At 41.9% G+C, this 27,396-nt stretch overlaps 1 protein-coding gene and 1 long non-coding RNA gene across 8 annotated transcripts; both read left to right on the forward strand.

Annotated features, from left to right (window-relative positions):
• Nucleotides 1–339: 339 nt before the first annotated feature.
• LOC117594118 lies at nucleotides 340–1,946 on the forward strand. The gene is made up of 3 exons (XR_004575497.1): nucleotides 340–411; nucleotides 1,142–1,234; nucleotides 1,714–1,946. It is a non-coding gene; the product is annotated as an uncharacterized LOC117594118 (long non-coding RNA).
• Nucleotides 1,947–3,959: 2,013 nt separating this feature from the next.
• cspp1b (centrosome and spindle pole associated protein 1b) lies at nucleotides 3,960–27,301 on the forward strand. 7 transcript variants are annotated; one of them, XR_003777793.2, is made up of 27 exons: nucleotides 3,960–4,153; nucleotides 4,954–5,077; nucleotides 5,199–5,277; nucleotides 5,388–5,491; nucleotides 7,152–7,558; nucleotides 7,665–7,823; nucleotides 12,593–12,684; nucleotides 12,775–12,871; nucleotides 14,022–14,348; nucleotides 14,545–14,663; nucleotides 18,038–18,161; nucleotides 18,794–18,905; nucleotides 20,421–20,568; nucleotides 20,745–20,876; nucleotides 22,267–22,373; nucleotides 22,564–22,713; nucleotides 22,848–22,991; nucleotides 23,178–23,294; nucleotides 23,406–23,472; nucleotides 23,565–23,688; nucleotides 23,830–23,969; nucleotides 24,536–24,679; nucleotides 25,017–25,034; nucleotides 25,118–25,188; nucleotides 25,410–25,513; nucleotides 26,164–26,284; nucleotides 26,568–26,679. XR_003777793.2 is itself a non-coding variant. In XM_029116738.2 (27 exons), exons 2-27 carry the CDS (start codon nucleotides 4,976–4,978, stop codon nucleotides 26,750–26,752), a joined length of 3,510 nt encoding a protein of 1,169 aa, XP_028972571.2. In that variant the 5' UTR covers nucleotides 3,961–4,153; nucleotides 4,954–4,975; the 3' UTR covers nucleotides 26,753–27,301. The 7 variants fall into 7 exon arrangements, 5 of the variants coding, with proteins under 5 accessions (XP_028972575.2, XP_034146855.1, XP_028972576.2 ...); XR_004575470.1 differs by having other exon boundaries at nucleotides 25,130–25,188; XM_029116738.2 differs by having other exon boundaries at nucleotides 3,961–4,153; nucleotides 24,991–25,034; nucleotides 25,128–25,188; nucleotides 26,568–27,301.
• The last annotated feature ends 95 nt before the right edge of the window (nucleotides 27,302–27,396 follow it).

A 27,396-nucleotide genomic window follows, 5' to 3' on the forward strand; every position in this document is an offset into this window, starting at 1 on the left:
GATAAATGACAAATTCAAGACTATTATCAATTGGAACGTGTTATTTAGTTGTATTTATTATAAACCTAGATTTCCGGTCCAACCAGGGGGGTATTTCACCAACGCTGCTAATGAAATCCGCGCTTAATTGAAAAAGCCCGGTTTGAATGAACGCCAAATTCCACTTAAGGCCCAAACCGTTCCATTAACACAATCTAGCCGGGTCTTGTCAACGTTAACTCAAACCAAGCTTGAACAAGCTGGCATTGTGCACGCGCACGGAGTACATAAGCAGCCCAGAACAAGCGATCATCGAAATGTCGCAAAAAAGCGGTGATCATCTGAACTTCGGAACAAACACTGCTGATGGGACTTAATGAAAAATGTAAAGGAGTCATCACCAAAGAGGGCAATACTGCCGCAATTGACAAGGTGAGGGAGATAGATTCGCAAAAAATTGCTGACATATTAAATACATAAGTCATACTAGCCTACATTCAGATCACTAGATCAGTAAGACCGGCTATATTAGCAGGCTAGGTGATATCCGATTTATGATCAATAAAAATTATGTTGTAGGCTCACTTATGTGAACTGACATAACTAAAGTGCATTTACTGTTAATTAACCTAAATTCTCGTCAATTACATCTCAACAGGGGCCAACTGAATAGCCAAAAACGAATGTGGCAACAGCTTCGATATTAGATATCAGGCAAGATCATCTGACAGCATAGAGGGTGACCAAAGATGTGGCATACTTTGCTTGGCAGAGCCTTAATTTTAAATTGCTCAGCATGACTAAGAGTTGATACAGTGGTGTAGTTCAAAATGTAAATTCTAGTTCCGAATTATTTCAACAATGCTCACATTCCAGAATAATATTTTTAACTTTGGGTCTGACATTGTGTGAGGTTTCAAATCTGGTTTTGCATAGGCCTTCTGCAACTACACTATGACGTAATTGGTTAGGAAAGGAAATGCCAGATGTTTTATGATTGATCTGTGCTGATAAGGTAAAGTGGAACATTATCTCTGTACAGTACAGTTACTACTTTGAGTGAGGCAGACACTGAAATTGACATTTCTGTGAACAACTGCCAGGGTAACAGGATTTAAATTTCAAGTGTTGACATCCAAACTTATTTGATCTATTTTCACAGATGTGCACCTTTCATCCAAATCCAATTACTACTATTCTTCCTGACAGTTTGTGGACAGATGCCCCCAGTAGATGCCTGTATGTTTAGGCTATGGTAAGATTTCCGATTGACATAGTCTGCCTCCACAGGTCCAGATGGGGACTAGCATGCACAAGGGTACAGTCTATTGTGCCTATAACATTGGGGAAGCCTGAAAACAAGGATTACATTAATACAGAGGCTTGTCAACCTGTAAGCTACTTTACATTTATTTTAACGGCCACAAAGCTGCAACTGAATAAAATGCCTCCTTGATTCTTTGTGTTTCAAGATGACCAGGGAAAGTGATGAAAATATTCAGGTACTGCTTTAGAGCAAGGCATACCCTTATTTCCTGGCATGCAGTTGCCTTCACAATACCTTCTGCATCACCACCACTGTACAAGAATTTCCCACATGCAAAGAAATGCTATACAGACAGACTGCAAACAGTGGTCAAGGCTAGGCTACGTTGAGTGTCCTTCCTTGTGTGGTTCCAGCAGACTGCATAGGTAAACGTTGCTGGGCCTACTGAACCTGTACCTCTCCCACAGATACTCATCAGGGAAGCTCAGTGAAGAACTTCTGTCTCTGAAGACCCTTGGGGCTGGTGGTGTAAACGCTTTGTGGAGAATCTGAGCACATTCATCCACAGGGTTGTTGAGGAATGAACATGCCATATTTGGTTGCAACTGGCTGGTCTTTAGATGCACTGCTTATATAGTCTGAATCTCAAATCGCGTGCTTGTATACTATATAGTATGTGAGAAGATTAGTATGTCTCAAACCATTGTACGGTGAAAATAGTACGCCAAATGTTCCCGGATGATTTGAAGTATGCATCCATGCATGCTTTTTGGGGTAATTTATGCTTATACTACATTATTACTGTATTAGATTGCATTATGAGTACATGTATAATGTGTTATGCATATGGCCTTTAAATAAAGTGTTAACAGAAAATGTATCTAAATCATGTTACAAAACCCCATTTCTAAGGAAATACTGTTAAATGCAGTAGTTAAATATTCTGAATCTCAGCCAAGTTAACATGTATTATCTAGAAACACCTCTTCTCCTCTTCATGCTGGCTCAGAAGCGTCATCTTTTCTCTTTCCAAAGCCTCTATCACTCTCTCCTTCCTTCAGCTCACTCATCCACTCCTCTTCAGCCTGTGTGCCCTTCTGCTTCATCTTGCTCTTTCTCCTCCATCCAGGTTATTAGGGTCTGATTCTTCTACTGGTCTGCAGTGGTCAAAACTGTCTCCAAACTATTTCTGATAGAGTTCCATCTATTCCTCTCTCTGGCCCACTCCTTCTCCACTCTTTCATTGTCAGCTGACAGTCTGTTGATGTCCACTGTCAGCTTCCCTACCTTGTCCATAAACACCATCTGCTATCTTGTCCAGCAACATTTGTCTGTCTGCTGCTGTGTTTTATTTCTGTTTCTCTAACACATCTCTAACCTATCCATTCTCAGTTAAAAGTCTTGTGTTCTTAACTGTCAACTTTCCTATTTTGCCCAACTGCAGTATGTTCTGCATGTTCAACTTTGTAATTTGGATTTCTATCTTTTCTTTGTCTGTCACTAAGCTTTTTCTCTGTTTCTTTAACATATGTCTCTCCCTTTCATTTTCAGTTAACGTCCTTGTGAACTCCACTGTCACCTTCTCTTATTTGGCCAAGTTCACTAAGTTCTGTTGTTTCATCTTAACCATCTTGGCATCTATCTTATGTCTGCTGACACATCTCTTTCTTTCTGTTCCTTGAACACCTCTATCTAGCTTCCATTTGTTGCTTTGTACATTGACTGTATCCTGTGTCTGCTTGCTCAGAACCTCTTCTATTTGCTGATTTTCTATTTCTATCTGTCTTTCTGGCTCTTGTTCCTCCCTCATCTTGATAACTTTGTCCAACAAGTCACTCTCTAGTTTCCATCGTTGGTGGCATACCTTGTTACAAGTCTCAATCTCCTTTTTCATTCCAGCCCCTCCATTTCTTTGTCATTCTTTCTCTCGTTCCTCGATCTCGTTGCTGTTCTTCCTTTCCTCACTTTCAGTCATCTCCCTCTCATTGACCACTGTCTACTCCATGAGAGGATAAATATTTATTTATTCAGTGCATTTTATCTCTTTGACAGTATGACAGTAAGTTAGATGACAAACTTAAGTTAAACTTACTCTCAGGGAAATTGCTATGACCTAGGAATGTTTAATGAGTTAAAGCATTCTAGCTACTAATTTCTAATGAATGTGTGAAATGATTTCTGTCTCACTTTTTGTGTGGATTCAGTCTTTTATCTATTCTATGCAATTTCTGACCAGTTACAGAAAGTTTAAGATGTATAATGTATTGAATGGGTGTTGTGATTTCTTCTCTTTGGTTCTTTAACTTGTTGTAAACGAGCCTAAACATAATGTCATAATGAGTTTGGAATTCTGTATGTATTTTTTATTAAATGAACACCGTGATTGCATGTGTTTGGTTTGCTTGACCTATGGTTTGTACTATGCTATGATGTCAAACGTAAATCGATCTGTAAATCTACCTGGATATTCCATGTTTTGTTTGCTGGAGGCCTGTGCTCAAATCTGTATGAAAATGAATCGATCATACTTTACATTTAATTTAATGTCACCGCATGCTACCTTATGGAAATGGTCTGGTAGAGCAGAAGACCAAGTGAATAATTATTTCAATATACTGGAGAATCAATCAATAAATTGTTCAAATTTTTTTAAAATAATATTTAAGATTGTATACGATATAACCACTACTGGTCGTGAAGACTTCCACACAACTGGAGTTGGGTGGAAGATTGCGTACCGGGTGAGCACTATATACACGGTAGACCGCAGGGAGAGCAAGGTAGCTAATAGCTACATACGACGCTAATTTGCTATGTAGCTATTAGCTAGCTATCTGTTTCCACTACTGCAGCTGGTGCCATGGAGCTTGCTATCTATGATAGCTAGCAAATTTGATTGCACAAATGGTAAGCTTTGTTTTAGTTATTTCAAATTCGAGCTTGCGCCTTGGGCTGTTAGAAAACCAAACTACGTAAAGTGACTGTTAGTTAGCTATAACACATAGCTAACGCTGAGATAACACGTAGCTAACGCGGCTGAAGCAAGGTACTGTAGCGGGTTAGGTAGCTACTACTAATTGCGTTATTGCATGTAAGTCGAAGAAAGTATTTGACTGCTGTTCATGGGATGGCCACTTGTTTGTTGGTTAGATAGCTAGCAATGGTTAATACCAGCTACCTAACGTGATTTTTGTGTTCATTCGTTGCTTGACAACGGCAGTTAAAGAGACAGTTGGTATTTTCTGGCTAGCTATGCTAGTTTATCTAGCAGGAAAGCTAGCTAGCTACGTTTTATAATTGAGTAAATACGATAATCAGAGCCAAAGCAAATGATGTAACAACAGCAGAAAGCGTTTATTTAGCGACAGTAAGGTTCAGGTGTCACTGAACTATGACCCACGTTTCTGTGTATGCAACATTACGTTTGACTCATTGAGGCTGTATTGAGCTTGAAACATACCTGACTACAGACAGGAGAGCGTTAGCTAACGTTAAAGTCGTTAGCTAACGTGACTGTGCTAAGTTATCTACTACATTATAATAATTATTTTAACAATTTCATCGAACATTAATTGAAGTATCTACAGTACAAGTTTTTACTTGCTACATACGGTTGCGGGCAAGTTGTTAACGTTTATCATCAGAATTATAGCTGCGATTCTTATTTTTTTTTTTTTATGTTCACTGTTGCTAACTGTCTTTCGTAGTGATTCTTTACTATGAATAGAGATGGATGATGAACTTGATCATTTCATCCAGCAACATAAGGCCAGAGTGGCAGAGGATAAAACCAGTTTGGAGAAGGATCCACCACCTTACCTGGAAATAAGGGTGACATTTCAGAGCTCCTTTTTACTGTGTGGTGCTAAATTTGGTACAATGAATGTTTGTGTTTGGGGTCAGCTGAGCAAATTATAGCAATTTTCTGACCAGTGAATTTAACTATTAACAGAAAAATGACCACAAGGCTTATGATTCCGTACTCAAGGAAAATATCCCTCCAATCAACTCATCCACAGCTCAAGAGAAAGGTACAGTACAGGTTTGAAGTTATAAATCCAATTTGTAGGCACTTTGTGGTAGCGCTATTGTAGGTCCGGTCAGTTGGAGATCTTTTTATGTGTGCCTTCCTGTCTTTTAGAGGAGGGCTGTTGCCTAAATTTACCTTTGGGGAAAGACTATGAGAGGAAAAAACAAAAGTTACAGCAGGAGCTCCGTCTGGACTACAGACGCTACATGGCTCAGGTAAGGATATCTGCAATGCCGAAAGTATTGCCACGGTTTTATGTGCTTAGTTGGTACTGCTTTGCAACCTGTTAACCATCCGTATCAATTAACTGTTTATTATGTAGTACTTTGCATTATGTCATTGCAAAAATTTAGCACACTTGAATGGTGCTGTCACATAGGTAAGGTCTTTTACAAAATACAGTTTCTGTATTCATTTCTAACAATCTCTGCTATGGGGTGATTTGGTACATTTTGTCCCTTCAATCTAGAAAAAACATCTCTATTCTACTGAATCAGGCCAATTGATTTCCCTTGGTGAGAGGAGAGTGGCTAAGTTAATCTTTAGACAGAGCTGTATGTTTACTCAGTTTGTATAATACCAAAATACAGTAAAGAGGCCACTTACCGTTCATCCCAAACAGTGAAAATCAGATGGCTAGGTGCTACTGTGTTTGTGTTCAGTACAAATTAGTACATCCCCTGAAACAGAAAGGGAATTTCCTTATGCTGAAAATGTTTGTGCACCGCTTGCCTTACAATTACGGGTGCAAATTAATGGAAAATGAATAGAGAGTTACTCTATGGAGGGTCCACTCTTCTATAATGGCTAGACACTTGGTCTGGTTTGGTCTTAAGAATATGGGTGTGTGGTAACACATTACGCAGAAATCAAAAGACCTATCTGAACCCCTCCGATGAAAGATGTTTGATGCCCATGCATCTGGGTCGGGTTACAAAGCTATTTCCCAGCAATTCAACTATGTCTTTACACAGTCTGCCGGATATATGCAAATTGAGAAAATTCCACCATCTACAGACTACTAGGACAGGTGGTCCCTCCTAATTTAAGTGTAGAGGTGACTAAAAGATGCTCATTGAAGTCTCTAAGGACCTTCGGGTAATGTAAAGTGATCTTCCGGCCTTTCTTGCCACGATCCGCGTTGAAGGGCATGAGCCAACCTGATAATTCTTGAGGAGAATGTGAGGGCATCTGTGAAAAAGTGAACTGAACATGGATTTTGCAACCGGACAGTGACCCAAAACGTTAGCAAAGCTACAACTCAAAGGAAGGCATGGAGGGTTATAGAATGGCCTAGTCAAAGCCCAGATCTAAATCTTATCAAAATTATTTGGTGGACTTGAAGCTTGTAAGATATTCCATCGAACATGAGACATTTGAAGCAGTACTCTAAAGATGAGTGAACAAAAAATCATCCCAGTTGATGTTAGAGACTGATTGAGAGTTAAACAAAACGGCTACATGAAATTATTATTGCTAAAGGGGGCAATGCTAGCTATTGAAGCATGGTTTTAACTTATTATGTTTGCACAGTAAAGCAAAATGTTCTTGTGATTTGTCTTTAAATTAATAATTGATTGTTATATGAAGTATACTGATTGTTATATGAAGTTTAATATTTCATTTTCATTTAAGTTTTATCCATCAATAGTGTTGAAGTAACATCACATATCTATATGTCCTAATAAGGGGGGGGGCCCAGGTTGTGCACTTTTTCACATAACTGATTTAAAGTAGACCTTGTTCTTCTTAGAGGTTGTTTCTTAAACTATAACTAATGTAGTGCCCTACTTTTCATTAAGCCTCTGGTTGTACACTATCAAGAGAATAGTGTGAAATTTGGGATATGAACATGATCTTTTCCACCTCATGCAGGAGTATCTACACTCTCTCAGAAATCCCCCAGACATCACAGATGCCCACTGCAGCCCAAGACCTCCAGCGGCTGTGCATTCCGAGCGGGACCCCTTAAGAAGAGACACAGCCATGCCGACCCAGGGTTGGAGGGGGCTGCACAGGGTGGGCCGCCGCTTAGTAGACAGCAGAAGGGTGGAGGATCTGGAGCCTGAGGATGAGCTGCCGCTCCCCAGAGAGAGAGCCAGGCCTGGGAGAGCAGACTTGGACTCTGAGGAGGACCCTACAGAGGAAGAGCGGGAGATGACTGAGGAGAGAAGGCTCAGACAGACGGGGCTGGAGATGGGAGAGGAGAGAAGGCTCAGACAGACGGGGCTGGAGATGGGAGAGGAGAGAAGGTGTCAACGACACAATAAAACTGACTTCAGGTACTTTGAAAACACTTCCTCTGTGATGCTAAAACAGATTTTGAGGGTTTTAAAAAAAATAAAAATAATACCTCTGTGATAATATTCACCTGTCTGTTTTGCCCAGGGACATACCGAGGCACAGGAACAAGAGACCTGAACTGCATGATGACTACATAGACATGGATCGTCACGCAGACAGGAAAGAGGCCAGCGGGTCGATTATTCATGATGTGGATTATCTGGAGGCGCACCTGGGGACATCGTCTTTAACGCCCAAACCAAAGTATGTCCAACTAATATGGTATTGACAAACTATATTGTTAATGTGTAGTGGTAATGTTGATTTAAATGTGATTAGATTTTCACATATCTTTAGATTTTTAGATTCTGATTATTGGTCTGGTTTTGCCTACAGAGATTAAGCTTATTCTATAATTAAGAAATCAAGATCAATTAAAGCTGCAAGCAGCATTTCAGGGGTCCAATTGGGGCACAGGAAGCATCTCACTGCATGCTCTCACTAGAGAAATGTTTTGCTATTTAAAAATGCCCAATGCCGCTAGTAGTCAGGATGTCCAATCGACGAAGAGGAAATCAAAACAAAACAAAAAGATCTTGAAACTAGAAAAGGAACCAGGCAATCTTAGTTCAGCCGATTAGAAGGGATGAATATTGTTGTCGCTGGCAGGTTTCAATCCCTGGTTTTCTATGTGGCAGACTCTTTAATTATTACGCTATTTAAACAGGAGAATCTAGCTTTTACCTCAGCCATTACATTTTTGCTGAAATAAAGTGGACAACAAAACATTTATTAACGGAACTAAAGAGTAGTCTTGCACAAAGACTGTATAGATAATAGCTATACAGCCTACTTATAATGAAAACAATGACTCCAATCATTTCATGGCTGATTCGTCACAATAACAGTATATAAGGCTCATGTAAAACAATTCTTCATGGTATTACAGAGGGGATATATATTGTTGTGTGAAGGCTGAAAAGTACAGAGTGGATATACATTTCTGAAATATACACAGGGGCTACTGGTTGTCCCTACTGCTCTCTATCCTCTCCAAATGTAAATTTTACTCTAGCCATTACAATTTTGCTGAGATAAAGTGGGCAACAAAACGTTTGTTAACGGAACTAAAGTGTGCTGTTGTACAAAGATTACTATAGATGGCTAGCTAATAGCTATACAGACTAGCCTACGAAGTCAATGACTCCAATCACTCCATGCCTGGTTCCTTTCTTTGGAAAACAATAACAGTATAAAAGGGTCATATAATACAGTTATTCTCCCAAATATATGAAAATCATGGTATTACAGATATGTATTGTTGTGTGACGGCTAAAAAGCACATAGTGGATAAACATTTGAGATACAGAATTTGGAATGTCTGAGAAGGAAATCGAACTCTGGTCACAATATTGAAGGACCGGGATGTGCCCACTACACCACAGGGCCTGCTGGCAGTCTGAATAGTCTCAACGGGTTGTGATCTATAATACCCTAAATAGCATACACAGAAAATCCACCAGAAACATTTACAATATAACCATAAACAGTATTGTTTTAGGCATACTATAACACAGCTACTGAAGGTTGCAGCCAGCAAGGTTTTTGTCTATTCTGAACAAATCCTAATATGTAATTCTTGTCTGCAGCGAGCCTGGAATAGCGGTCAGCTGCATGGCAGTCTGTGTCTCTGACCACTACGCTTTTTAACAAGGCATAGCTTATCATTCCCTCACTTACTCAGTAAGAGACATTCGCTCTTCTTGGCCAGCTTTGCTTACGTGGTCTGGCAAAAACCATGTGTGTATATAGTGGAGAATGTGTGAATGTGTTATGTGTAGAGATATGGGACATTGTGCTTGTGGGGGAGGAGTTGGGTTTCTTGGATGAAAATAATTATGTCTGTATGCTGAGTGACAGGAGATTTAATGTGGAGATATGAGTGTGTAAAGAGATGAGAGACAGTGTATTTGGAGGGAGGGAGTGGAGGAGAGGGTAGGAATACAGTCATGGCCAAAAGTGTTGGCACCCCTGACATTTGTCCAGAAAATCAAGTATTTCTCACAGAAAAGTATTGCATTAACACATTTTGCTATACACATGTTTATTCCCTTTGTGTGTATTGGAACAAAAAAAAAAGGGGGGGGGAAGGAAATTGGACATAATTTCACACAAAACCCCAAAAATGGGCTGGACAAAATTCTTGGCACCCTTTCAAAATTGTGGATAAATAAGATTGTTTCAAGCATGTGATGCTCCTTTAAACTCACCTGGGGCAAGTAACAGGTGTGGGCAATATAAAAATCACACCTGAAAGCAGATAAAAAGGAGAGAAGTTGACTTAGTCTGTGCATTGGGTGTCTGTGTGTACCACACTAAGCATGGACAACAGAAAGACGGTTCTCTTCTCCTCTGAGGACTTGAGAACCAAAATTGTGGAAAAACATCAAGAATCTCAAGGTTACAAGTCCATCTCCAGAGATCTAGATGTTCCTTTGTCCACAGTGCGCAGCATTATCAAGAAGTTTGCAACCCATGGCACTGTTGCTCCCTGGACGTGGACGGAATATAAAAACTGAGGAAAGGTTGCAACGCAGGATAGTCCGGATGGTGGATAAGCAGCCCCAAACAAGTTCCAAAGAAATTCAAGCTGTCCTGCAGGCTCAGGGTGCATCAGTGTCAGCACGAACTGTTGACATTTGAATGAAATGAAACGATATGATATCTGAGGATTGCCAAAGGATTTTGGGTCGCAATGTAGGGCCCAGTGTCAAAAAGCTGGGTTAGCGTCCGAGATCGTGGGTCTTCCAGCAGGACAATGACCCCAAACATACTTCAAAAAGCACAGAAATGGATGGCAACAAAGCGCTGGAGAGTTCTGAAGTGGCCAGCAATGAGTCCAGATCTAAATCCCATTGAACACCTATGGAGAGATCTTGAAATTGCTGTTGGGAAAAGGCGCCCTTCCATTATGAGAGACTTGGAGCAGTCTGCAAAGGAAGATTGGTCCAAAATTCCAGGTGAGAGGTGTAAGAAGCTTTTTGATGGTTATAGGAAGAGATTGATTTCAGTAATTTTTTCCAAAGGGTGTGCAAACAAATATTAAGTTAAGGGTGCCAAGAATTTCGTTCAGCCCATTTTTGGGGTTTTGTGTGCAATCATATCCAATGAGCTTTTTTTCCTTCTTTTTTTGGTTTTGTTCCAATACACACAAAGGGAATAAACATGTGTATAGCAAAACATGTGTTAATGCAATGTTTTTCTGTGAGAAATACTTGATTTTCTGAAAAAATTTCAGGGGTGCCAACACTTTTGGCCATGTATGTGTGTGGAGCAAATAATGTATCTTGGTGAGGTGTGGGGGGAGGAGAGTGTGGATTGTGTATGTGAAGAGAGAATATAATGTGTGTGTGTGTGTGTGTGTGTGTTCGTTCGTGTGGAGGGAGAAGTGCATGTATAGCCACCCTGCATTAGCCACACAGCTGAGTGACTAAAATCCTCTTCTTCTAACGTCACATGCACATGCAGTGGGCAAAATATGTCACCCTGGTTGAATTCCTAATACCATTGACTTTGAATGGGAAAGGGTTTAGCTTGTTAAGCTGAAGAATGTTTTTGGTGAATTTCTTAAAATCAGTGAGGTTTGTAGCACCACTATGAGAGCTAGCTGTTCATACCTTTCAGGTTTCATTCCTGGCCTTGGTGTTTATCTGTAAAGCAAGTAGCATTTTTCTTGGATAATCCTTTTAGGATTTATAGCCTTATATATGATTTGCCACAACTATGTCAAATTCAGTTGCGGATTGCGGCCATATCGTTTGAGTTATCAACTTTTTTACACTTTTAGAGATAATGCTCCACAGATCCTTCACAGCAAACAGCCTGCCAATCCATTCAACGGTCTCAGAGATGTCATTTAAGATGTCAAAATAACGCAAAACACTGGTGAGGTTTATAGCGCCCCCATAAGGTCATTCTATACTTGACTTCTGCTGTCCATTTGTGGCAGAGATGTTAATGGGCATGATTTGTTTGGCTGCTGTTGGATATTCCCATGTGGATTTATGGCCTTATATAGTCATAGACCCGCAAGCATCAATTTCAGTCGCTGATTTCAGCCATATTGTTTGAGATATCAACTTTCCTTATATTACTTGAAAAGATAATGGTTCAAAGGTCCATCACACCCAATAGCATGCAAATCCGTTCAGCAGTCTCAGAGGAGATGTTGTTAACGAGTTTTTCACAGAAGTCAAAATGGAGGCCATATTGTTTGAGATATCAACTTTTCTTATTTAACTTTTGAAGACAATGGTCCAGTGGTCCTTTACACCAATTGTCAACCAAATCAGTTCAGCGGTCTCGGAGGAGATGTTGTTAACGTGTTTTTCACCAAATTCAAAATGAAGGAAAATCCAAGGGGCAAATTTGAAAGACCCCAGAGGCTTTTTTGGTCAGCTCGAGAAGGGGTATATCTGGAACTTGTTTGTGTGTCTACGACATTTGGTTCATGAGATCTGAGCTTCACTTTTAAATTTTCGACTGAGTGCTACAGCGCCACCATGAGGAGTATGGGTACCATGTCTACAATCAGGCAAAGTTTGGACCATTTTGATCCAGAGGGGACTGAGCTATGGACCTCTAAAAATGGCCCTGGAGAATAATAATAATAAAACGTACAAACATAAGAGGGTTCCAGCCCCCTAATTACCGTTTTAGTCCTAGACTAGGCTTGATCTGTGTCTGCTAAACTGCCCTGTAGTGTACATATCTGTGAAAAAAGTATTAAATATAATCTGGAATCATGTTTTTTTTCATCGTCAGTGTAATTGGATGGAAAGTTATGTCAATATCAACTACTGAAATTCTCATACAATAAAATAATATCAAGTTCCCAAGCAAGAAATTTATCTGTTTAGAGTTGTACTCATAAAATGTAGCAGTCACACAATTCACTGAAGAATCAAACATGAAACAGTTCTAAGTTTCAGCCAGTGCAGTACGTGAGGGCTGATTGACATCTTGCCCAATAGGCTGCAAATACCTGCAGAAATCCACCCCAGTGGAAGATTCTGGTCCTCCACCAATAAGGACAAGCCTGAATTTGCTACAGGACTCATGATTGGTAAGACCAATTCCTTACAGAAATTCAATTGTAGTTAATTATTTAATTTCATGATATTTCTCTAAACTAATGATGTGACATGACTGACAGGGGCGTCAGATGCTGAGGCTGCCTCGCAGAGAAGGAAGGAGAGATACAGACAGGAGTTGCTGGAGCAAATAGCTGAACAGCAGAGGAATAGGAAGAGGTGGGTGTTCATGTCTGATTCTAATCTCTGTGTTGAAAGAACTGTTAAAGATGCAGTGTGGGACTTTGGCAGTAAACGGTTATATTGTTTTTGAACTCTCATTTTGGGCTGGGTGTGTAATGTGATATATATATATATACATATACATATACATATACATACATACATACACATATATATACATATATATATATATATATATATATATATATACATACACATACATACATACATACACATATATATACATATATATATATATACATACACATATACATACACATATATACATATATACATATACATACATACATACACATATATATGTGTGTGTGTGTGTATGTATATTTGTGTATGTATGTGTGTATGTATATTTGTGTGTGTGTGTATATATGTATGTGTATGTATGTATGTGTATATATGTATATGTATATACATGTATATGTGTGTGTGTGTGTGTGTGTGTGTGTGTGTGTGTATATATATATGTGTATGTGTATATATATATATATATATATATATATATATATATATATATATATATATATATATACACATATACACATATACACATATACACATATACACATATACACATATACACATACATACATATACACATATACACATATACACATATACACATACATACATACATACATACACATATATGTGTGTGTGTGTATGTATATATTTGTGTATATATATGTATATATGTGTGTGTGTGTGTGTGTGTGTGTGTGTGTGTGTGTGTCCATCATCTATAAGTAGAATCACTGTCATATCTCAGTTAGTCATGAATTTCCCTGTTTGAAAGCGAGTGGTTTTGATGACCACTCAAAATTAGCACATACATAATAAACACTTTACAGACCCTTTTTGGCTCGACAGCGCCATTCTTAAACCAGTGGCCAAATATCACAGACTGCATCTTTGAACTCTTTCATCTTAGTTATAGTCTGCATGCACACATTTTAGCATTATGGGAGTCTCAGATTTGTATATAAGATGTCACTGCTGCTTACTTGTTGGGAGAACCTAAGTGATTTATTTGCTGGTATTTTACCAGGTTATTTAATGAAAACTGATCTAATCAAGTTGTTCTTGATTAGGCCAGATTTGCCATACAAACTGTCTTTTCTCATATTAGGGAGAAGGATTTGGAGCTTGGAGTTGCTGCAACGGGCGTGACCGACCCGGAGAAACGGGCCAATCGGATCAGACCGCTAGGGGGATTACCTGGTGGGGACCACGCAAGAAAGGGAGACGGCTCCTACCGACCAGGCCAAGCTGTGGACCTATCAGGGGATGCGTTGCAGGGGAGATCCAGCCAGGGGAACCAAGAGAGGCTTCCGCCTGAGAAACCCCGCATGGCCTTCCAGTCCCCACTGTTGGAGTACAGCCACGCCCTGGGCCTCGGCAGCGGAGGCATCTCCCCTTACAGCCAGGCCAATTCCAGGAGCTCGCACATCCCCAGGTAGCTATAGGCAGTAATCCTGGTCTACATGGCCAAAACCTACCCGGTCTTCTACCTCCTATCTCCAAAGTTGTCCACTAGCTACATAGAAACCAGGGTGCTGTTATAGGATACACGCCTGTCCTATTCAGATCTGATACTCAATTCAGTTTGTTGTTTCGTCTGACCTGCTGAACCTATTGAACGTGGGTTTCAGGTTTCCAGGTGTTGTCCCCCATCCACCATCCACACTGGCAGATGTGTACCGAACTCCCTATGAGGATGCTTATGTTTACTATGGTGTGCGGAATCCCCTGGACCCTGGCCTGGCCTACTGTAAGAACAACATACCAGTCTGTTTTCTGTAGTAGACAACGGGTACAGTAACACACAAATAGGCTTCTTATCACAATACACTTAAAAAGAGGTAATGGATGTTTTAAGTTGGAATTTAAGCATTGTCCCAATGTTTGTACTAGCATACTAGTACTTACTGTACATAGCCACTCAATCACTTTTTGCTACAGGGCACTCAAAGTATTCAGACTTGGGTTTAATGGGAGAACCAGGATACCAAGGTAACCTGGATTTCTCCCCACTAAACTCACTCACTTTTCCCGGTACAGAAACTGTTGAGAAATCAGTAAATTCTAATAGATTATTTATATGAACAGCGTGATGTAAAATGGAATTGAGTATATGGAAATGCTTTATCTAAATGTCTTCCCATTGCTATCTCTGCTCCTCTATCTGCTTGATCGGTTATAAATGCTGAAAGCTGTGAGCTGTATCAAGGACAATATTTACTTGTACCAAGTCTCCCTAAATTCGGAGCACTCACATTATTTGTACTGAAACTACATGTGAATAAAAATACACTAATACGGTAACAAAACTGTATTTATTGTCCTTTTGAGTGACCTGTATTCCTAGTAAAAAAATGTAATCAGTGTTTCAAAACTTTTATAAACATGTATACCACAGAAGCATAATGCAAAACATTAAATGTGTAGCAAGCAGACCAATGCTCCCCAAAAAGCAAGGCGAGTGCAGAAGGGTGTTCTTGGTTATTTTTTATTATTTTTCTAAACTGATAGCTCAGGTTTGTGTTACCAGAAGGCTCATGTTTCGTATACTTTATGCTGTTACATTAATAAAAACATAAGACCTTGAGCGATGATCAGTGCCTTGAATAGAAGTATTGATTTTTAGACTACAGAATATTGACAGATGTAAGAATGAAAAGTATTGATAAAGACCCACTGGTGAGTCCTGGGTGCAGTTGAAAACATGCAATGCTACTTATGGTGTTGAACCTCCATTAGATATTATTAAGGCCTGACCAAATGCTTCCCTCTCAGAATATCACCACTTTAAATGGTTATCATAAGGTATAGACATCTACAACTTTGTAAGAGAAAAGGACAAAGCTGCATCTTTCAAAGATAGGCTGAAAATAATATCATTTTTCCAACCAGATCCAAGATCAGTTGTATTTTTTCTGGTATAATGCTTTTTAATGCACTGAATGGAAATATCAGGAAGATTCATGCAAAAATTCAGACCCCTGCATTTATTCCGCAGCCTTATTCTAAAATGGATTAGGTTGGATTTTTCCTCACATATTTTAAAAAAGAACGTTCACCTTCCAACAGGACAACTACCCTAAGCACATAATAAAGACAACGTAGGAGTGGCTTAGGGACAAGTCTGTGAATGACTGAGTGCTCCAGCCAGAGCCTGGACTTGAACTCGATTGAACATCTCTGGAGATTCCTGAAAATTCCTGTGCTTCGATGTTCCCCATCCAACCTCACAGAGCTTTAGAAGATCTGCATAGATTAATCCCAAATCCAGCTTGTAGTGTCATACCGAAGAACGCTCAAGGTTGCAATTGCTGCCAAAGGAGCTTCAACAAGTAACTGAGTAAAAGAATCTGAACACTTGTGATATGTCTGTATTTTTTTAAACATTAGCAAAAATTATGGGTCATTATGGGAAATTGTGTGTAGGTAGATAAGGAAAGTAATCAATTTAAACCATTTTACAATAACGCTGTAACAAAACAATATGTGGAAAAGGCAAAGGGGTCTGAATACAGAATCCAAATGCTCTGTAAGTTGTGTGTAAATTTGGATGTACAGTGGATATAAAGTCTACACACCCCTGTGAAAATGCCAGGTTTTTGTGATGTAAAAGAATGAGACAAAGATAAATCATGTCAGAACTTTTAATGTGACCTATAATGTGAACAATTCAATTGAAAAATAACTGAAATCTTCGAGGGGGAAAAATAAAAACCTTACAATAACCTGGTTGCATAAGTGTGCACACCCTCTTATAACTGGGGATGTGGCTGTGTTCAGAATTAACCAATCACATTCAAACTCATGTTAAATAGAAGTCATTACACACCTGTCATCATTTAAAGTGACTGATTAATCACAAACTTCAGCTGTTCTAGTAGGATTTTCCTGACATTTTCTTAGTTGCATCTCAGAGCAAAAGCCATGGTCATCAGAGGGATCTCATTGTTGAAAGATATAAGTCAGGAGAAGGGTACAAAAGAATTTCCAAAGCATTAGATATACCATGGAACACAGTGAAGACGGTCATCATCAAGTGGATAAAATATGGCACCACAGAGACATTACCAAGAATTGGAAAATTTATGAAAAGACGAGAAGAAAACTGGTCAGGGAGGCTTCCAAGAGCCCTACAGCAACATTAAAGGAACTGCAGAAATTTCTGTCAAGTACTGGCTGTGTGCTACATGTGACAGCAATCTCCTGTATTTTTCATATGGATGGGCTATGGGATAGGGTGGCAAGACAGAAGCCTTTTCTTACAAAGAAAAACATCCAAGCATCCCCCAAAAGTGTGTGGGGAAATGTGTTATGGTCTGATGAAACCAAGGTTGACATTTTTGGCCATAATTCCGAAAGGTATGTTTGGTGCAAAAACAACACTGCACCTCACCCAGAGAACACCATACCCACAGTGAAGCATGGTGGTGGCAGCATCATGCTTTGGGGCTGTTTTTCTTCAGCTGGAACCAGGGCCTTAGTCAGGGTGGGGGGAATTATGAACAGTTCCAAATACCAGGCAATTTTGGCACAAAACCTTCAGGCATCCGTTAGAAAGCTGAAGATGAAGTTCCCCTTTCAGCACAACAGCGACCCAAAGCACGCATTCAAATCCACAAAAGCATGACTTCACCAGAAGAAAATTTACGTTTTGGAATGGCCCAGCCAGAGCCCAGACCTGAATCCAATTGAACATATGTGGGGTGATCTGAAGAGGGCTGTGCACAGGAGATGTCCTCGCAATCTGACAGATTTGGAGCGCTTTTACAAAGAAGAGTGGGCAAATATTGCCACGTCAAGAAGTGCCATGCTAATAGACTCCTACCCAAAAAGAATGAGTGCTGTAATAAAATCAAAAGGTGCTTCAACAAAGTATTAGTTTAAGGGTGTGCACAGTCTTTTTTTAACATTTTCCCCCCTCAAAGATTTCACTTTGTTTTTCTTTTGAATTGTTCACGTTATAGGTCACATTAAAGGTGGAAAATTTCTGACATGATTTATCTTTGTCTCATTATTTTACATCACAAGAACCTGGCATTTTAGCTGGGGTGTGTAGACTTATTATATCCACTGTAGGTGTCCAGGATGTGTTCTCCAGCCAGGTGTTCTGTGTTGGTTTGTTAGATGGTCAGACCCCGCTGATAGGAGGGATACAGCCCATGTCCTACCGGAGCCTACCCACGGCAGGGCTGCATCCCAGTCAGAGTGGTCCTCACAGCCAGCACAGTGGGACCAGCCCTCCAGAACTGTAAGTAACTAATCCAGTTTCTTCATTTTAAAACCCACTCTTAATTCAAACAAACTTGGTCCATGCCATAATGTCACATAGGGCCAGAGCCTATGTCCTGTTTTGGTAGCATGATGCGGCTTGATGTATTGAAACACGAACCGTCTTGCCTCTTCAGAAATAATGAGTAGGATCCTGTGTCTTCGAGTATGGAGAACCTTCTACAAGCAGATTTTCTATCCTATTGCTTCCCTGTGTTAGGTTGTCTGAGAAGCTCATGCTCACTGGGTATCTGAACAGACAGTGTTGGTCCCTTCCTACTGAATCACGGCCAGTGCTTCAGTGTGCACTGGTCTGACCTGGACAGCAGAATCCTTACTCCTCCACTCATACGCCCTCTTTCTCTCTAGCCCACCATTTAGTACAATTCAATAACCCTCTCCCACTACACTGTTGATTAAAGAAATGAAAAACTGGTCAGTGCGATGGCAATTTCTGTTGTTTTCAAAGTCCTATCCAGTGGAACTATCGCCGGACCTGCCCTTGATTTAAACCATAGGGCATGTGCATAGTATTGGTAATTTAAATTTCATTGCACTGGTAAACACAAAGGAATACACAAGTGAATTAATATTACATTTGTCTTTCAACAGACCTGCCAGTAGTGCGGTTACCATAAGGTCAGGGATTGGAGTATTTCCTGCAGAGCAGGTCAAGCCATCTAAAGAGAGTGCGGTGAGGTACAAGGAGGCACTACGACAACAGGTACATTTTTAATGGGGTTTTTGAAAGGCCATAGTGTCCCTCTGCTCCAAATCTGCACATACATTAAGACATTTAGGAGACACTCATTTCCAGGGAGACTTAAAGTAGTTAATGCACATATTTTCATACTTTCTTTGTACTGGGCCCATTGTGTGCTATATTTGGCAGAGAGGCACCAAGAATTGGGAAAGCCAACTTTTTTTTTGCCAGGCAACATGGATCAATGGTAGCTTTATGTACAGTGCTGCTATATGAACACTTCAGGTATGGTCATTATTTAAATAAACTCCAAATCCTTATCTAAACCCAAATTCTTAATTAAGACATTTCAGAAAGGAAAGACACAAACAAAAACGTATTACATTTTTATTTAACAAAAACTCAGATTTCATGTGTGCAAAAATATGGGACTCCTTGTGACTCCTCCATTTAGTGGCAATAACCGAGTAAACATCTCCTATAGCCACTAAGCAGTCTCTGACATGTTTATTGAGGGATTGTTGCCCACTCCTCCTTACAGAATTCAGCCAACTGAGTGGGGTTTAGGGTTCCCTTGATGATTTTCCGTCGACCATGTCGAGAGGAGGAAAAGCAGCCCCAGATCTTGAGATTCCCACCACTATAGTTGGCTGTTGGGATAAGGCTTTTTTGATGGTAGGCAGTGTTAGGTTTGCGAACAAACATAGCTGATTTGGTTGTGACCAAAAGGGTACATTTTGGACTCCTCTCTCTAGGGAATGGACTTGTCCAGATGGGCACTGGCAAAGTTAAGACTGGTAGTTTGGTTATTTCTTGACTGCGGAGTGTTCTTCCTTACAACCCTCCGATGAATGCCATTTAAATTCAGTGTTGTTGGTGGTGTTGAAGCATGCACAGTAACCTGACATGCAGCAAGTGAGGTTTGAAAATCTCCAGTTTAATTATTTGGGTTGGCATTTACCTGATTTATAATTTTTCCTGTGGCTTTTGCAGATATTTTGGAAAGGCATTCAGTTTTAGTTAATGGAATAGAAAAATAATATTTGTACATGTATACCATTACACTTGCATTTCTCCTTTTGTTGCCTGTGAGAACAAATGGCATATTTTATTTGACTATAACAAATCATGTTCGACAGACATGAATTTCAAGTATGAAATGTTTGGATTGGTATGTCTGTACTAATAGATTGCTAAACAACATTTTATAAATAAATAAGTCTAATCTGTTTTTGTCAGGTGAAATGGAGTAAAGTGCATTCTTATCACTAATCTGCAAATGTGCACCATTTTAATGCCAATTCTCATAACTGGTCAAGATGTAGAACATCCTGGTTATGAACAAGCACATTGACAACTTTTGTTTTTATTGGTAGCCTATAAAAGCTTTAGGTAGCCTATTAAAATATGTATTACATTAATTCAATTTCACATTCATTAGTGTGTCGAAAATGTCTTAACTGTCTGCCCTTTTAAGAGCCACTTGCGTCTGCAGGGAATAATAATTGGTATTTCTATACCAAAACCCACCTGCAGATCCATGATCAACAAGAGCGGCGGAGGCTGGAGAGAGAGGAGAGAGACCGCTATGAGGCCAGGCTGGAGGCGGACATGAAAAACCATGACCCCTGGGGGAGGGGGGGAGGGGGGGCGCCCCTCCGGGACAGTGGAGGCAACCTTATCAGTACGACCACACACACTCCCCGACTTCCACGTCTGCTGTTGTTTCTGTTGACAGAACATGGCGAGAGATCTGCTGAGCTAACAACTTGTGTAATACCTACGTGAGAAAACCACAGTGTGGCGAAGGTGACATTTTCCTTTACAAGTATTTCTCTTTCATTTGTGTTTCACCGTTAGCTGATCTACACCAGATGCACAAACACAACGCAGAAGCCTACATCAACCCTGAGACCTGGCAAAAGAGGGCGACATCCACCATGGACGTACTCAGGGAGGACACTAGACCTCCCTCCACCCACAGAGTCTCAGGTAGACAACACACTCTGGGAGGACACTAGACCTCCCTCCACCCACAGAATCTCAGGTAGAAAACACACTCTGGGAGGACACTAGACCTCCCTCCACCCACAGAGTCTCAGGTAGACAACACGCTCTGGGAGGACACTAGACCTCCCTCCACCCACAGAGTCTCAGGTAGACAACACACTCTGGGAGGACACTAGACCTCCCTCCACCCACAGAGTCTCAGGTAGACAACACACTCTGGGAGGACACTAGACCTCCCTCCACCCACAGTCTCAGGTAGACAACACACTCTGGGAGGACACTAGACCTCCCTCCACCCACAGAGTCTCAGGTAGACAACACACTCTGTGAGGACACTAGACCTCCCTCCACCCACAGTCTCAGGTAGACAACACACTCTGGGAGGACACTAGACCTCCCTCCACCCACAGAGTCTCAGGTAGACAACACACTCTGGGAGGACACTAGACCTCCCTCCACCCACAGTCTCAGGTAGACAACACACTCTGGGAGGACACTAGACCTCCCTCCACCCACAGAGTCTCAGGTAGACAACACACTCTGTGAGGACACTAGACCTCCCTCCACCCACAGTCTCAGGTAGACAACACACTCTGGGAGGACACTAGACCTCCCTCCACCCACAGTCTCAGGTAGACAACACACTCTGGGAGGACACTAGACCTCCCTCCACCCACAGTCTCAGGTAGACAACACACTCTGGGAGGACACTAGACCTCCCTCCACCCACAGTCTCAGGTAGACAACACACTCTGGGAGGACACTAGACCTCCCTCCACCCACAGAGTCTCAGGTAGACAACACGCTCTGGGAGGACACTAGACCTCCCTCCACCCACAGAGTCTCAGGTAGAAAACACACTCTGGGAGGACACTAGACCTCCCTCCACCCACAGTCTCAGGTAGACAACACACTCTGGGAGGACACTAGACCTCCCTCCACCCACAGAGTCTCAGTTAGACAACACACTCTGGGAGGACACTAGACCTCCCTCCACCCACAGAGTCTCAGGTAGACAACACACTCGGGTTAAAAAAGAATGCAGTAAAGTATTCCTTGTTTCATGCACTACTGGGAAACTGGTAAAAATTTGTGAGCGCTAGAGGATAGGTTGCTATTTAAGACACATTCACACATTATAATCTGGTTCACTCAAGCCGTACCAACAAACCTTCTCTTGTCAATGCATATGTCAAATTGGACCAAATCTTTGGGTACTATCATAATTGCAGCCAAAAACACATGGATCAATAACCACCTTAGAATCCCAGAGGGACTGTAAGGCACAAGAGGAACAAAAGGGTAAGGTCTTAGCACCTTCCCCAGCCCACCCCTGTTCCAACTCAGTGTCCGCTAACGTCTTCTTCTGCAGGTTTTGTCCAGGCACCTTCGTTTGCCAGAGGCAGTGTTTTTGGAAACCTACCCACACCGCAGCAGGTCAATGAACAGGACAAATACAAGGCCTACCTCAAACAACAGGTATTTGATTTACTTGGGTGTGGTGTGAATGATCTACAATAGCCATTTTATATCAGCTGAAATTTTAATTCCCCTAATCTTGATCAAACATCACATGGGAACCCGATTGAATGCACTAATGCGCATCAATCGATTTAGTTGCTGGAGTTGGACTCTCTGATGACCCTGGAGGTCCGTTCTGCTGTCTTAGATTGAAGAGAAGCGGAGAAAGGAGGCAGAGGAAAAAGAGCGTCAGCGTCTGGAGGAGGAGAGGGAGGAGAGGAGGCTGGCTGAGCAGAGGGAAAGCATCCAGAGGGAGTATGAAGATGAACAGGAGAGGAAGAAACGCAAGGAGATGGAGGTCAGCAGAAACTAATTTTAGCGTTTGGTTACTCCGTACTAGGCATGTCATAAAGCGGCCAGCACTGATGTCAGCTGATGCCTGACAAGTCATCCATTTAATTATATCTATGTGTAACATGTTTCTCTCTCCAGCAAAAAGCCAAGAATGAGGAGCTGATCCGTCTGGCTGAGGAGCGAAAGAAAGAGGTGGAGAGCAAGAAGAAAGAGGCAGAGGAGAAAGAGAACGCCGCCCTACGGAAACAGTATGAGGAAGAGAGACAGGCACGCCTAGAGCAGGTGATCAAACTAGAAAATGCACCGTTTGACTCGCTCAAAATGATGGGCCAGTTCACCGTAAACAAACCAGTCCTGAACTTCAGAGCATGCTCAGTGGCAAATCTCGATCTAAAGGACTGTTCATCTGCGTCCGGTGAAACTAAGAGATTCTGATAATTGCTGACGTTTTAGTGGTTGCACCTGCAGGTACCAAGGGAGCCATCTCCCCCCATCCCAACCCTCCAGAAGAGGCGCCCTGCTCCCCAATACACCCCCAGACCTCCGTCCACGGACAGCCATCGTTCCACAGCCGCCCCCCTGACGGTGAGATGAGACCTCCAGAGCCCTCAGCATTGTGTCCTCTTTAAGTCTCTTCTCAGAGCTCCTGTTTGTCTTGTCAAGTGAGTGTCTTTTGTCTTTCCACTTCCCCCACAGGAGCGTTCTCTGTCAGGCCTCCAGTCCCCTCCAGTCCCTGCCCGCAGGAACCAACTGAGAGCTGCCGGTAACACAGCCCCACTCATAACACAGTACACAATAGAAACCCTGTTTGGTGTCAACTTGAACCGTGACGCGATGCTTGTGTTTGCTCGCCAGAGGACAGACGGGGTGTGATCAGTGAACTGTCGGCTCTGCGCAGGCAGCTGCGTATGGAGCAAAAACGTCTGGAGGGCCAGCTTCTGCAGTCTGAGTGGGAGCTGGACTCACCCGGCAGTGAGAGGTAAGGCTGCGGTGGCCCATGCCATTTCCGAAAACCGCTTGTTCAAAGGGCTACGGCGTTAGCTGCCTCCTCCGTAGGCCGTGTGGTTGTCATGGCGCTGTGTGCCCAGGCTGACCCATGCCGCTGTGTGCTGGTATCCAGGGACAGGGAGCGGCCCCAGGTGGATGTGTTCGACCTGGCCAGACTGCGGCTGCAGGCCCCCGTCAGGAGACCCTCCTCCAGGACCGCGGAGCCCAACCACCCACACAGGATGCATGACTCGCTACATTTCAGACAAAGAGGTAAAGGAACGAGACTGTTGTCTGAATGCTGTCCCAAAATTGCCCCCTATTCCCTATTGAATACCCTACTGTTGACTACAGCAAATAGTGTCTGATTTAGTGCGCTACATAGAGGCGAGGCTACATTCGACTAACAAAAGGGCTGGATTGTTATATGTATGTCATTTTAACAGCACACACCAAGCTGTGAACAGTTGGGGGTTAAGAAGCAAGCATTCATAAATAATAGTGAGAATGGTGAATAAAATCTGAGTCAAGACACAACAACAAGGCTGTGTTTCGAATCTTTCATTTATCTTGAGTCCAAAAGTTACACAACACACAGGGACTCTTTATGAAAAAAGATGCAACAAGACGACCTCAGGGATTACAATATCATACAGATTCCTGCTCTGTTACTGAAGGACTCTGTAGCATGAATAAAGTAGCATGAACTAAAGTCGCCTGGCAGCCCAAAAGTTTACTGAGCAAATATTTCAACCAGGGCTAAGCCCCATCTCACTGGTTTGCCAGGGTAATTAGTGTAGTCGTTGAGATTTGAAATTTGATTTGTGCTTGTGCTGCAGACATGGACTCCAGAGAGGATGGGTACTATGAGTCCCCTAGGGAACGGGACAGGGATGGCCAAGGTGTGGACATCCACCCACATGCTGCTAACAGGGAGCAGCAACAACACACAGTTAACAGCCTGATGAGAACACCAGCCCACGGTCAGGAACACATACTGGCAATGTCTGCTCACTGTCCACAGACTGAATATAAACTCACCTGTCCACAGACTGAATATAAACCCACCTGTCTACAGACTGAATATAAACCCACCTGTCCACAGACTGAATATAAACCCACCTGTCCGCAGACCTGAATATAAACCCACCTGTCTACAGACCGAATATTAAGCCACCTGTCTCCAGAACGAATATAAACCCACCTGACTACAGACTATTTCAACTACTTACTACCAATCTCTTAGTTATGCATCATTTGAAAGGCTTGAAAATAATGTCTTTATATTTAACAGATCATTTTGACCTGTCATCACTCCAGCAACAGAACCATTATTTGGTGAGTTTCTAAATTAGGGAGTGCACTGAACCATCGAGTGGTTGATTTGCCGTCTACGTGTTTGTCTGTGACATAACTCCCAGTTGTCCCCAGAGGAATGCAGAAGGAGATCCAATTAGAAGCTCCCTGTTGGACTCAGAGAGTGCCTTCATTGGTAAGCCCCTTGTGATTCACCAGTGTGCCTTGAGAATCCAACACTACATCTGCTCCCAAAAAGCAGCCTGCTTCCTACATAGTGCACTAGTTTTGTCCAGAGGGCCCTTGCAAAGTGGCATGCTATATAGATAATAGGGTGCCATATGGGATGAACAAAAGGTGTTGTACGAGGAGTGCCTCAATTAAACCATTAACTGTTTATCTGTGGTTTGCCCCAAGATCCCACAGGTGAAGTCTTCCCAGTTCCCCCCACACCTGAGAATAAGCCCCAGCTGTCAGCCAGGGAACGGAGGAGACTTGCCAGGAGGACAGACCTGCAAAATGTAAGACCCCTCTGCATCAGCACACAGTTCTCTGATGTCTTAGACTGTGAGTGATGGTCTACTGTAGGATCCTCCTTGTCCATGTGATTTTAAAGCTGACCACCTAGCAGCATTCCTACTCCAATGCTCGGTAAAGAGGGTTCCAGAACATACTTGCCGGGGTAGGCTGGTCAACAATTAAAAAATATTATTTAACTGTTTTGACAGACCGGTGGCCCATTGAATTGTTTTAAATGTGTGTTTACATTTTTTTCCTCATAATAAAAATTAAGCGTTTGGTCAGTGGGCAATGGGTTTTCCAACCGACTTTCCAACTAAGATGATACCTTACAGAAATGTCATTATTTTTAATACTAAATTATAGTTTGGCTTCTGTTTTTTATTCTGTGATTTTCCTGAATGATCAAATGCAGATTTTATAAATGTAGTGTATTTTGATACAAATATCCAAATAAATATTTACTTAGTTTTACTTTTCCCCCTAGTCTCCCCTTCTCCATGTATATATTAAATCAATCAACTTTGGCTGAATTTCTGTCCCAGTCTGCATGTGAATATATATGGCCTCACTTGTTAAGGGACGATGCCAGTAGTAATCCCCTATTTAGACGTTATATTCCTGTACCATAATTATACTGTGACTTGTTTAGGAGCGTGGGAGCCCCAGAGAACCCATTTGCCGGTCAGAGGCCAGTCTGAACGTCGAGCAGCACGAGCGAAATCAAAACCACCTCAGGACCAGAAAGCTGAACCGCCACAGCCTCAGAACTGGTGAGTGATGACCTAGACCCCAGAACCATGTTGATGCCAACCAGACAGGTTGATGTCATGAGGGCCTCAATGCCCCAGAATGGGAAAAATAGTCAGCCATCTTACCTGGAAGATCCATTTGTCATTTAGCAGATGCTCCAATGAAGCGCAGTGACAGATTATTCATAAGGTCAGGGATTCAAAACCAGCAACCTTTCGCTCACTGGCCTAATGCTGTAACCATGAGGCTTTCTGTGTAGTGTGACGGGTTAGAGGAAACTTCACGGCTTCTTTCTTCCGGCAGACCTGTCTGGAGATGAAGACGAGCCTGCGCAGATGTCCCCGAGCGCCACAGAGCCATGGATAAGACCAGGCACCTCGGAAAAGATGAAACGCTTAATGCCCGGTCAGACCCTTCGCAAGGAGAGGCTGGCCAGCAGAGAGACTGTGGTCCAGGACTGGGAAGGCCCCTCTACCTATCATGGCTAACCCAACACCTACCCCCCGCCCACCCCCCTGGGCAGTGTCGGTTAAAGCACTTTGGTCCCCTAAACACTCAGGCCACCGTAGGGGAGTGGGTTTGGACGTGAAAGTCAAACACCCCACCCCCACGCTTCTTTTTATTTGTACACAGCTGATTCAATTTCAATATTACTTTGTTGGAAAGAGGGAGTTGCCATCCCCTTTACCAAATGGGACGATTTTCATTAGAAACTAATTCTGGGTGGCAAATTAGAAAGCAGCATTAGTGGTAGCCCACAATACACAAGCAAGGACCACAAAGGTAGTTAACACATCTAGGACGTGAGGCAGAACAGACTGCTCATCTTCATGCACAGCCTGTCATAAATGAAGAGTTGAATTAGGTGTTTAAGAATGGCTACATGCCATCTATGATATTTAATTTTAATTCAGTCCATTGTATAATAATGTAAATGTTATCAAATAGCATGTTTGAAATATTTTCATATGTTGCATACGGGGTGGAAGTGTTTGGCCTCTTTTTCAACTTAACTGAATAAATTATATTTTAAATAAGGTTGTTTTTGATATTGTTTGTTACCTTGCTGATGGTTTAATTTGCATTGTGCAGGATATTTTTTGACATAATCCTAAAACAATTAGCCTGAAAT

The sequence above is a fragment of the Esox lucius genome, chromosome 3 (genome assembly GCF_011004845.1).
Source record: "Esox lucius isolate fEsoLuc1 chromosome 3, fEsoLuc1.pri, whole genome shotgun sequence".
Taxonomy (NCBI): Eukaryota; Metazoa; Chordata; class Actinopteri; order Esociformes; family Esocidae; genus Esox; species Esox lucius.